The 13,258-nt window shown below is 31.2% G+C and overlaps 2 protein-coding genes across 2 annotated transcripts; one reads left to right on the top strand and one right to left on the bottom strand.

The window, feature by feature from the left end:
- Positions 1 to 384: 384 nt before the first annotated feature.
- On the top strand, positions 385 to 5,116 carry LOC25491273 (DCN1-like protein 4). The gene is made up of 10 exons (XM_013599155.3): positions 385 to 600; positions 1,424 to 1,508; positions 2,942 to 3,016; positions 3,102 to 3,138; positions 3,526 to 3,609; positions 3,711 to 3,771; positions 3,881 to 3,987; positions 4,096 to 4,161; positions 4,419 to 4,558; positions 4,853 to 5,116. The coding sequence occupies exons 1-9, from the start codon at positions 528 to 530 to the stop codon at positions 4,515 to 4,517; spliced, it is 687 nt and encodes a 228-aa protein (XP_013454609.1). The 5' UTR covers positions 385 to 527; the 3' UTR covers positions 4,518 to 4,558; positions 4,853 to 5,116.
- A 3,633-nt stretch (positions 5,117 to 8,749) lies between these two features.
- LOC25491272 (deSI-like protein At4g17486) lies at positions 8,750 to 12,314 on the bottom strand. Its single transcript, XM_013599154.3, has 3 exons — positions 11,854 to 12,314; positions 10,798 to 11,085; positions 8,750 to 9,177 (listed from the first exon to the last, which is right to left on the bottom strand). Exons 1-3 carry the CDS (start codon positions 12,020 to 12,022, stop codon positions 8,912 to 8,914), a joined length of 723 nt encoding a protein of 240 aa, XP_013454608.1. The 5' UTR covers positions 12,023 to 12,314; the 3' UTR covers positions 8,750 to 8,911.
- Positions 12,315 to 13,258: the final 944 nt, after the last annotated feature.

Below are 13,258 nucleotides of genomic sequence, written 5' to 3'. Positions count from 1 at the left end.
AAGACGAACTCCTATACCCTTTTTAAATTAACTCACAAGTCGAACCTCCATACCCACTTTTTCAATAAATTAAACCCGATAAATCAAGTTAAAACTTAAAAGGCTAGGTTCAAAACTCCTAACCATTTAAATTAAAAGAGTATCGCTCTTTAGGCGCATACCGATTACTCATAAACATAAAACATATTAAACGATTGTTAGTTACTATTCAACTAATTTTTAAATCGGTTAAACCATATGTGGCTTTATCCCATATTAAAAGATGATTAATTATCTTTTTTAGAGTTTATATATAAAGAAAAAAAAAAACAAAAAAGAAATTAAATTAAAAGTCAATCTAAATTGAAAAATAGAAGAAAGTGAAACAAATCTGATATCATCATCATTCATATGGGATAAAGCCACACTCTGCGGTACACGTCATCATCCTCAACCTTCTTTCTTTCTTTCTTTCTTTCTTTCCCTCAAAACACAGAAAACAAAATCTCTCTCTCTCTCTCTCTCTCTCTCTGGATTTGTTATTGAAGATGCGACGCGCTGCATCAAAGAAAACGGGTCAATCCAATTCCAATCCCTCCGCCGCTGATCTCTTCCGCTCCGGTACTCTTCGATTCTGTTAAACCTCTTTGGTTAATTTTGCTCTTATTCATGTTTCTCCTATTTAATTATGTATGATAATTGTTCAAATTATGATTATGTTAATGTTAAACTCAAATTAAGGGTTTTTAATTATCATGCTCGTGCTAAAGTTGATTTTTTTTTTGTCAGGTCAACCTTTTTTGTTCTTCAATTTTTTGAACTTTAATTTCTGTTATAATTCTTGTTTTGATTACAAATTTGTGTTAGGTTTGGAAATTGGGTAATTGGTGAGATGGAAGAAGTGTACTAATAGTTATGCCTAGTGAATTAAATCTAGAATTTATTGTTTGATTAATTAACACAATTTAATGAAGGAAACCAGACTATGGATGGTGGATTGGTTCATATGATTAGTTGGTTTTCGAGTGCGATACGGAGTTAAACAAAATACAATTTAATGAAGAAAAAAAAGAGGCTCATTGATTGATGATCAAGAGTTAGATTTTACCGGAAAAAAAATTGTTAACCTATCAATATTGAAGATGGAGATTGCTTGTCTATTAATTAACTTGCATGCAAGGTTTTAAATTGCGCTGGTTCAACCACAATTGCGGCGGTAACCTCAAGGTTTACGAGGCATATGTGAAAGCACCGCGACCGCAATTGTGGCCATATGTTTGAAGCATATTTGTTGTTTATTACTGCCTCTTTTTTTATTTTGTGTATTACCGTATCATGTTTATGATGTTGGTTAAACATAATTGGACTTGTATCTGCAAAGCACGTTTGAAGTGGTAAGTTAACTGTTGCGTGTTCTAATTGTATGGGTGTAATGATTTTTCAGCTTCGAGTAAAGCAAACTCAAAGGAACTGGAGAGAATTGATAGTCTATTTTATTCATATGCCAATGGATCTTCCGGGTTGATTGAGTAAGTATGCTTCAACAAAGCGTTTCTTTGTGTAATTTTAGTTACAAAAATCAAATAAGATTATGCCATTGATGTTTTCTCAATTTATTTTTTTAATCTTGGACATTGATGTATGGGGGATTAAGAGCATTCAATTAGTGAGTGATTACTAGTTACTACTTTAAATGAAATGTTATAGCTCACCTAATTCCTTTCCATGTATTCCCCTCCTTCCCAAAGTTTGATGCTTTCAGTTTCTTTTTGCCCTACCCCCCAAACAATCCTTGTTGTGATCAGTGTTGTGAATCATGGATCACAAAAAATTGTAGTTTGTTTAAAAACTGTTATTCTCCTATGCTACAGCCTACCCATTGCGCCACTATAACTTCTATTTGACAACATTTTGTATTAAATAGCGCATAACACAGCAGAACAATATAGTGGTTTGTTCAAGTTCCATTACGTTGTACTGTTCCAGTCTCAAATATAAGCAAAAAAAAGTCGAACAAAGTTTATGCATCTGGTTAAAAATTTGAACCAGATACATGATACATCTACTTTGTTTAATTTTTGTTGCTTATATTCGAGACCGGAGGGAGTAGCGCTGTAGGCTGTAGCATTGCTATAGCTGCTATTTGGCGACACTGTTCATGATCAAACAATGTTATTAGGTTCTGTTGACAGACAGCCACCTATGTTCCGGTGACAAACAGCCACCTTCATATGTCTTCTCCATCATGGGTATCATGTTCATGATGTTGGCAATGGACACTCATCTGGATTTTGTGAAGTCCATCAACAGCCGCAGTGTGCAAAGAAAACACCTTATGATGGTGCTCTGGCTCCCGTCTCTTGCAATGCCCGCTTCTCATCTTCTTTGCTTCCTAATAATCATCATTTTCCTGTCCATCCCATGGGTGGCGGTTTCTTTAATTAAATGAGGATATTCAAGACCTATTTTAATATTTATTTTGTTTTGCAACTTCTTATCGAGGGAATTGCATGCTTCATAATGTGATAGAGAAAAGAAATAGATGGATAGAAAAAAGAAGTTCTGAATAAAGCCCACTCAAGCATTTCCATTAGACCCAACAACAGGGCCTATGTCCAGCACCCTATCATGATGCCTGTTAGAAATTGTTTGGTCGAAATTGGTCTTTTTTAGATAGGATTTGAACATTTGGTTGATATGTGTATGAGTGAGCAGAAGCTTGGTGTTGGTTCAATGTTTGTCACGTCTTTGGGAGAGACTTAAGGTTGTGGTGGCTGAGGCAGAGGATAGTGTCATCATAATACAATAGGATAATTTTTTATTCTACCTAGTTTTGAAAATTACTGTGTATAATTCTAGAAAGTGATACTTGGTATGTAGGTGGAGTTTTATTTTCTTATACAAACATATTAAATACATTTTAAAGTAGATTATCATTTTTTTTTTTATAATTTTGTTACAGCCCAGAAGGAATTGAAGCACTTTGTGCTGATATGGAGGTGGATCATACTGATTTGAGGATTTTGATGCTTGCGTGGTAAGCTACAGTTGTTCACTTAACTGTCCTTAAACATTGTATTCTTAGATCTTTATCTTAAGTTAATGAAGCCTAAATGTAACAGGAAAATGAAATCTGAGGAGCAAGGATATTTTACCGTGGTACGTAAATTATCATGTCAATTGTTCTTAACATTTCTCTTGCAATTATTTAAATTTTAGAAGTTTGGAACTAAGTACAGTCCCATAGGTCCTGTACTGAAGGTTCTCCGACCACAGCGCGTGACTCATATTATATATCTCTCACTGTATGGTGAAGGAGAAGAATACCTTAATATGTGTCGTGTTGTGGTAGGAGAACAGCAAGGTTGGGACCTATAGAACTGAACTTATGTTCTGCCCTGTTTATTATACAAACTTTTATACATTAAAGGCTCAAATATTTGGAAATGCTTGTTGTTTATGTTTGGTATGCAATCATGTAGTTTTGGACCATATTTCTTTCCCATCCGTATACTGAATAACTTTTATCACCTATATATTTTATAGGACGAGTGGAGGAGAGGCTTAAAAGCACTAAGGGCTGATACAGTAAGTAAATTGAAGAAGGCACTACCAGACCTAGAAAAGGAGGTATGATTACTTAAGTGATACTCTTTGAGATGGAAATTATTATTTGTGAGGAAATTTTTTATTACTTGCTAACTTTTTTGTTTTTACTTTGACATGTGAAGGTCCGGAGGCCGTCAAATTTTTCAGATTTCTATTCTTATGCTTTCCAATATTGTCTAACCGGTAAACTTTGATGTGATTTTGTGTAAATTAATTTTTACAATTGACTTTTCTTTTTCTCATTCATTATATGTTCTATATCTAATTTTTTTTTTCTTTCCAATTTTACTAGAGGAGAAACAGAAAAGCATTGATATAGAGAGCATTTGTGAATTACTTTCTCTTGTTTTGGGTTCAACATTTCCAGCTCAAGTCAGCTTATTTGTGGAATATTTGAAGGTGAATAATGGATATCACATCATTGTTTTAGTTTTTTTTTTTCTTTTAAAAGAATTATTGTTTTAGTTCTTATTGATGATTCTTACATGTTTTTATTATTTATGTCAGAATCAAAATGATTACAAGGTCGTAAACATGGATCAGTGGATGGGATTTTTCCGGTTTTGCAACGAGGTATACACTCTTTTTCTACTACTTATAGATTGCTTTTATGATGATATTTATCAATGAAGTGATATGTATTAATCCGTCGTATTCATATCTTGTTTAATAATCTCTTGCTACCTATGCATTCGTCTCTTATGGCACTGTTTTCTTTTCACGGAAGCACATAAGAAGATGAACACACGTGTTGTATTCTTTACTGTTTTCCTTCTATTTCTGATAAATTGTTAACTGCTTTATTTCAATTTTTAACTTTTTTTTCACAGATAAGTTTTCCATCGCTTAGTGACTATGATCCCGAACTTGCGTGGCCTTTAATCCTGGATAATTTCGTTGAATGGTTGCGAGAAAAGAAAAAAATCTGATATCTTTCAGCCATCTGATTCTCTGCACCGTGCAATCCCTGGTATGTGCATTCATTAAATGTTTTAACCATCAAGTTTAATGGAGAAATATTGTCAGTTTATAAAAAAAAGTTTGCACTGAAATCCAATAAGAACATATGATATTTGACGCGTAAGCCCATTTTGTGCTACAATTTAAAAATAATCGCAAAATGCTGGTTTTCAATTGGCGTCGGTGTCAAACTAGTTTATACCGATAGTGCATGTTCCTTTTTCTCTGAACAATTTATTTATTATTTATGCGGTTTTTGAAATCTATGTTCTAACTTTAACATTACTAATTGTTTTGTTGGCAGCACCCCTTTGAGCAAGAGAAACTGTTGAATTACCAAATCAGATGGGTGCCTTGGGCTCGTTTATTGTAATCAACAAGATATACTGTTCTTCTGTTGGCTCAGTTTCTTAATGTGAATTCTAAATATAAACTTTTGTTACTTCTATTTTTAAAAAAAGTTTCATCTTATAGATGCAGTTGAGGTTAGATACAAACTTGTATTCTGTAATCATTACCAGTGCCAACATCATATATTCTATTCATATCATTCACCTAAGAGTTTTAATGCAGTTGTGCTTCTAGTAGTTTGAGAAGTGAATGGGAAGAAAATTGAACTAAATTGAGAGTAGTCTTAGGTAAATGGTAATTATGGATAACTTAAATCCATTATGAGTTGTCCATACTCCATACCATACATGAGTAACTTCTTTCCTACCTTAACCTCTTAAGTAAGTTTAAGTTCTTGGTGAAAGCAATAATTGATCTAAAAGTACTAGCCACACCCCCCTTCACAAACTTTGGCGTCTAATTGGATTCTTTTTGCTTCACCGCTTTGCAAATGGATTATCCCTTCTACGTTCATGTCACGGTGAGGTACTGTAGGAAAAAAAACCGCAAAATCCGATCCAATTTATCGTAATCGATTAGTTAACATGTTGGTTAACCGTATTATGAAACACGGAAAAAAATCATTGGCTTATCAAATTATTTATCGAGCTATGAAAAGGATTCAACAAAAGATAGAAACAAAGCAACTATCTATTTTACGTCAAACAATACATGGGGTAACTTCCGATATAACAGTAAAAACAAGACGTGTAAGCGGATCGACTATCTGATTTTGACAAAAGTTATACTTTAAAGCTTTATCAAAATTACGGCGCTGCGAAGTTGTTAGTTTGCAAAACCGAAAAGAAAGCAAAAGTTATGCAGTGGGATTGAATTCAGATTATGTAAACAATGTCTCAAACCTATGTCTTATGCATGAAAAAAAAAAAAAAAAAAAAAAAAAAAAAAAAAAAAGTGGTTGAGTGATGAGACTTTTCTAAAGAAAATCAGTCGGATTTTTGGGAGGAGATTAACTATAACATGTGGCTATTAAAGCTAAAAAGATCAAAACATAGAGTAACATAGATCCTTTCCTGTTTCATTTCATTAGTGACAATAATTATGAGTCAAAAGTAGTTGTTCTATAACATCTAGCATTGTTGTTGACCCCAATAGAGCTGAAGGAGGAAAAAGTGCATAGTCCAAATAGTTAAAGTCATTATACCCTAAAAAGAAAATGAACTATAAGGACACAGACAGAAAATGACAGCACCAATTTTGTTTAGTCCATGTCTTTGGAAATAATAATAGCAGTGAGATGTTTTATTGCTATGTATCTAAAAGCATGAGTGCAACAGAACAGAACAGAAGATGAAACAGGGAGATTGTCATTTAATGTTAACCATTTATGACTTGGACAGAATAACAAAACATAATAATGTCTTTTTGGAAATAGACTCATTTAGTTCCATATTCTGTTTTATATATTTAATCTCTATTTTGTAGTACATGATTTAAGTAATTTTTTTTTAACTGTTGTAAAGTGAGAAAATTCACACTTTATATTATAACATACCATACATAAACCTCTTGGCCAATAATACACTATTAGTTGAAATTTATGTGAATCATATTAAATAGTGCAGAATTAATTTATAAAATGATGAGACTTATATGAATTTCAGTCACTTGTAAATAGTGTTTTAAAAGTGAATTACTAACATTTTACTCATTGAATTACTGAATCAAACATGATATGTTAATAGTCATGATTTTATTTTTTTGTCAATGTATATTTTAAATGGACAATTTAATTATTGACATAGACAATTATAGCATTCAACTCTTCTCTTGGAGACAAAATATCAGCCTAAGGTGATTCTTTAAATTGCTTTTAACCTGTTCCTACCATCATCTTGTCAATGTATACCGAAGTTTCACCCCAAAAAAACTAACATACCAAACCTAGAGCCTATAAGTAACACTTTTATATACGCTAAGTCTATGCAATCAACATACTTAGTAGAGGTTGCACGTCTAGTGGTTCACTTTCAGCATGAAAAACACGTTTTTTTATTACACATATTCTAATTTTCAATTACGAAATGAACTTTCTACTAAAAAAAAAGTACAAAATTAACAATATCAAACACACAATTAAAAAGTTTTAAGGCGTTGATTAAGAATTGGAAATCAATTTTAGTACTTTACATTTTTTTCAAATTAATTATTTTCTATATATCCTTTTCTATCTTGAGACTTTTTGGAGAAAATTTGGTATGGTATTTCTAGTTGTCTTTGTTTTATTACGGTACATCCCACTCATGTTGCAGATACACCATATACTTCAATTTGGAATTTGATGTGATTTTCCAAAAAAATATCCTCTCTGTTCTTGATCTTAATTGACTTTCATGTGTCTGAGTCATATGACGTAAAAGAAACGCTCTGGTTTTACACCCAATAGGAGGACACAATACAACATCTTCTTGAAAAAATTAAGCATCGATCTTATAGGTAGGTGAAAGTGAAGCGCATCAATTTTGCTTTTAACTATCATATATGGTGGTTTAATCATCTCTCTTGTTTGCGAATCATATTGTAACAATTTTGCTTTGCCTCTTTCTTCTATTACTCCTTGAACCTTTGATGTAATTCATTTCTATTTTTCTTGGTTTTCTTTTGGCACATTTTGTGCTGGAAATACCAACCGTTTCAGTTAATATACTCTATTTTAGCCTCTTAAAAAAATTAATTATTTTCTGACATATAAATAGAAATCACTTGCCTTTACTCTAAATTATTTTCTCTACAACAATATTACCAATATATTAAATATTACATATATTAGAAAAATAGAAATTACTTGCCTTGACTCTAAATTATTTTCTCTACAGCAATATTACCAATATATTAAATATTACATATATTAGAATTTAATAAATACACACTAACAATGTACGTATTTTTTCTCATTTTAAGATAATGATATATGATTGGAAAAAGTTGATTGAATTTTTGGAATTTTTATTTTAGGCTTAATAACAGTTTTCACGTCCTAACTTTCACGAAGTTGCGATTTTGGCCTCATAAGAAAAAAACTACAAAATCACCCATAAGTTTTGCAACTGTGGCAGTTTTGGCCCCCTAAGGCCAATTTTTGGTAAAAAAAATAAAAATAAATAAATAACACTGACACCTCACTTAGGGTGCCACGTCAGTGTAGGCCGAGTCTAAATTGGTTTTGGAAGCCAAAACTGCCACATATGCAAAACATATGAGGCGGTTTGTAGTTTTTATTTAGGGGGCAAAATCGCAACTTTTGTAAAGTTAGGGTGTTAAAACTGCTATTAAGCCTTTATTTTAATAAAATGAAAAATATATTTTTTATGAATATAAATAACAAATAGTTCACAAATACATTATCATTATATTATTCTTTTGTCAAATAATTAAAAATTCAATTATAAGTTGAGTGTCCAAAATTCGAGTCCACGAGACTACATGATCATTATTTTAATAAATCATTATTTTTTAGGAGAAACAAAAGAAATAAATTTTATTTCTTTGTCCACCTCTTTGTCCTTTTTGATGTGTAATTTCCTCGTGAACCTTTTCTATTTCTTTTCTTTCTATAATCTACCTTAGAGTTAGAGGTGGGTCATCTCTTGATAAAAATAGAAAAAGCAATATGAGTCTACTCACAAGTCACTAACACTTGCCCCTTTTACTAAATAATTTCTCTTCTTTTTCTCCTGTGATGTCTAATTTCTTTTGAACTTTTTTCATTTAAGAGTTAAAGGTGGACCCCATCTCTTGACAAAATTAATAAAGCAATATTAGTCCATGATTCCTTGCTGGTTTTTTGATATCTTTATAAAGTCACTATCTCATTAGATGTAACAAAGAATGAATAATAACAATTTTCAATTAAAAATCCAATATGTTGCCTTTTCTTGGTTTGTTGATAGCAACTATTGTAAAATTGGACAAAACAAAAAAGAAAATAATAAAAAATTTAAGATTTTAAACATCAAGATGAAGGGGATGCAATAATCAAAGGTGAAGGTGGAGGACGTCTTGTCCTACTCCTTCCCCGTCTTAATCCAGAGCTAGAAGAAGCCGGTGAAGATGCTCTTGAAGGTGTTGAACTTGAAACATTAACTTTGTTTGGTTCACTTGTCAGTGCTTGTTTGAGTAGTTTATCATCTTCACATTGTTTGTCTTCTATTCTATGATGATGATGTCTAACTTTTGTTGAGTTCAATGTCACGGGAAGAACACAATTGCACATAAAACCTGCAATAATTTGAGCAATGTTTATCTCAATAAGGTGATAACTTTAAGATATCTTAATTACGGAAGTTTAGCATAAAAGTTCATGTAATAATAAATTAATTAGAAGGAAAAGTACTTGTCTCCTGCTTTTATTATACAATTTTTTAGTCTAGCTACTTTTTTTGTTATCAAGAGTCTTAGGTCAAACCGGTGAAACCACTTATATCTACAAATAACAATGTATATTTTTTTCAACTGAACTATGTTTACTTACATGAACAAGAAATTCATATATTTAATTGCATATAAAGAATATGCATTGTCAATGACTCAAAGTAAGTAATTATACACTATATCTAATAAAAGTTTACGATTTTGACACACCACCTTATCTTTATAATTGCATTTTAATAATATTAATACAGAAAAGTGAATGCCTTTATTTTAAATTTAGTATAAAACAAATTTAACTCTATTTAAGTGCAAGGCCAAATAAAATATTAAAAATGAGCTGTATTTCACAAGTATTAGGTAGATGACTAATGTCATTTAATTGCGTACTAGCTAGTACACTGACCTATTTCTAAAGTAACCCTCCCACATTTATTCACATTTTCTCCATCATCTACCTAACAAATTCAACGTGCAGCATTAAGCAAATAGTCTCCAATGGTCTTGAGGATTTTGATTAGGAATTAAAATTTAAAAGCTCTCTATCAATTATTTTAAAAAGAAAACAACTTGTTTAAATTTGAAATAATACAACCAACAAAGGATTGGTCCAAGGAGTGAGAGACTTATACTTCTTAAACATATAGTCACTAATCAGGGTTCCTGGCTCGTGCGTATGGAAAAAATAATCTGATTTTCCGACGTAGAGTAGTCATATTGTACCGAAATTAAAAACTTTGTACCATTATCATGGTAACTAAAACAATACCTAGTTTGACGAGTAAAATTGAATAAAAAGATTGTTCCAATAATTTTTTTGCCTTAGAGCTTATAAAAATCGCTATCATTATCAACAATAATCTTGCTATATCACTCCACATTTATAGCAAATAAATAACAATAACTTGACCAAAATCTTCACAACGGCTAAATGTTTCAATTTTCAACCTTTGTTTCGTAGATATTAGTAATTTTTTTTCTCCAATTTTCAACTTTTGCTATTTCAACTTTCCTATTCCGAGAAAACGGTCTTATATCCTGAAATTCAGCCTAAAACAAATCAAAAGATTTTTTCAACTATGAATTTTTTTTTTGACAAGTTTTTCAACTACGAATTGAATTCAATACTTCTAGTCAAAAAGAAACTCATTAGTCACTTTCACTAACTAGGTTTTGTTTTAGTCAACAATTCACGCAATTAAAGATATTGATAGTCGTTGGATCGAGATTGATTTATTTATTTTTTGACAAGATCGATATTGGTGTACATATTTTAATGTTTTGTTTTAAGTGAAACCCTCAGCAATTTGGACCGTTTAATCTCGACCCAACCCGCAACAACCACCAATGTACATCCCCGCTTACATGTTTCTTGGATTGTAAACCACATGATCAATATCCAAAACAGGAAAAAAAAAAAAAAAAAAAAAAGCATTGAATAGTAACTAGTAGTAGGAGTGAGATACTTACCAATTCTAGCAAGACGATTAACCCAACTAGGTATAGAATTTCCAGTGAGCTTAACACAAGCATCATTACAAAAATGGTTACAATTTTTTGTAATGAGATTGTAAGCATTTCCTTTGTACTCCGCAGCAAGTTCTTCCATCACACTTCTCACTTCACCAATTTCCATATCTGTTTTTCCAATCATTATTGTCTTCCTAAATCTGAATCCTTCACACTTTTTTGGTTCTCCTTCAAATATCCCTGTTGATGCATACTCATGTGCACCAAATGCATATTCAACACCATGAACTGAAAAATAAAACAAAAATCATCAAAATTAAATCAAACAAAAATGAAAAAACCCATTTTTTTAATAAAAAAGAATATGACTCAAATTAGTCCCAAACCAAAAGAAAAAAAAAAAATAGAAAATTTAGTCTTTAACAAGTCCTATAACACTAATTTATTGTTTCAAAATTTCAAATATCAATCAAATTAGTCTTCATTAAATAATTTTATAAAACAACTAAATTTAGTAAGTCTTGATTTAAATTTTTAAGCAAAAGGGACCCTAGTAATCTAAGTAACAAAGACTGACGCAAAAATTGTTTCACTCAAAATTCAAACTTAGATTTTGAATTATTCACACTTAACTAGAATTCATCACCATTCGGTTATTCCCAACAAACTTTCTTTTTCGAGATTAAATTAATATTAATCGGGTCTTAAATATAACTAAAAATTGATAAAAAAGAATTGGATGTATTTGATTCAAATTTTAAACCAAGTATGTCAACTTTCTTTGATCAATAGTTGCTTATATTTGAAATCATCGAGTTTGAAAAGTGATTATAGAAAAGCTTCAAAATCAAGATTTTGCTTAAACCACAATGCACTGTAATTTCACAAAAATTCACCGTAAATTCAACGTTAAGTAAATTCTACAATTACCACTGTTTTAGAAAGAGAGAGAAACCCATCATGAAAATTTTCCACATAGATCCTAGATTAGATCTAAAGCAAGTTCGGAAAAAATAAGAATTAAGGTTACTATGTTTTTCTGAGAAAATGACGAACCTTGAACACCAGAATGATAAACACCAAGACCAAACCAGTAAGCATAACCGTTGAATTGTGTCAGATCGTACACGTTAAGATACACCGGCACCGATCCCGAAACAACACCGTTTCGTGAAACTTTTCCACATAGTAACATTCTCCGACGATGTTTTTTCTTCTCTTCCATAATTCAACTGCACTATTTCTTCATAATAATAACAACAAAAAGTGCTTTTTTCTTCAAAATTTCTTCAAAGTTCTTCACTTTTCTTAATTGGGTATCTGAATTTCCAATAAAAAATGATGGGCATGAAAATTTGAATGTGAAGTTTTTTGGATTCCACCGGCGGCGGGTTTTGCCGGTGTAAAGTTTTGTGTTATGTTATGCGTAATGTGTTACATCAACATTATAAGTAGTAACTGAATTTATAAATTTAATAATGTAAATTGAATAATAAGAACCTTTGATTTGGTGTGAAATTACGGTTTTGTCTCTAGAAATGAGCTGGTGTAAGATGTACTAGGATCTTTGATATTTATTGATTTTTTGAAAACTTTAATTTGAAAAGGGAAACTTTCTTAGGACTAAAAAAGTAACGTTTTGTTGCTAATAATTATGGTGGATGAGTTGGGTGGGGTTTCTTTTGTTGTTATGTTATTGTTATATGGATTTTGTTCAGTGGAGTTTTGATCTTAAAAGTGAAGATAAGTGAGGGTTATCATTGGTTTTTTTTTTGGGGAAATTAGAGTGGGGTCTAATCTGTAATCATATGATAATGTGTTTGTTTGGTTAATTAGTTAACTTATTTTTTGGTTAAAGAATTGAATTAGGATTGTGACAGTGTTGATTTATATATAATTTATATTTTTTGGAATCCACCCTTCGAGCCAAAAAGTGAAGAAAGAATGAAAAGATTATGACTTTGACCTCAAATTAAGGGAATTAGATTTACTGTCGTAACTACATTGACGTAGTTACACTTTCCAATCTTCTGATTCATATGACGCAGTTTCACTTTCCAATTGTACGATTCATATTAATGATTAAGATTGATTCTGATAGCAGATATGTAACCTAAGCCATTCAATCTCAAATAAATGGTTAGGATTAATTACTGCATAAAAGTGCGTGTATTTCTTATGCAGCAAATCCAAATCCCAAATTAAGAAAGTAGATAATTAGGTTTCATTTACCATTGTGTTGTTGCTGTTGTTTGTTATGGGTGATATTAATCATTCATATCATGATAAGACTTTAACCTTACCCTCACGTGGGTATGGTAAATAATGACAAGAACAAATTCTAATATGTGGTTGAGATTGGTGACAATAAATTTTTAAACAAAAAAAAAAATAAAAATATTCCACAATCAGTTTTGGGGCCAAAGAAGTTTCCATATCCTAGTCCACATCCAATTAGAAT

The sequence above is a fragment of the Medicago truncatula genome, chromosome 4, assembly GCF_003473485.1.
Source record: "Medicago truncatula cultivar Jemalong A17 chromosome 4, MtrunA17r5.0-ANR, whole genome shotgun sequence".
Taxonomy (NCBI): Eukaryota; Viridiplantae; Streptophyta; class Magnoliopsida; order Fabales; family Fabaceae; genus Medicago; species Medicago truncatula.
The sequence above is the reverse complement of the archived record's forward strand: the minus strand, read 5'-3'. Positions and strand labels throughout refer to the sequence as shown.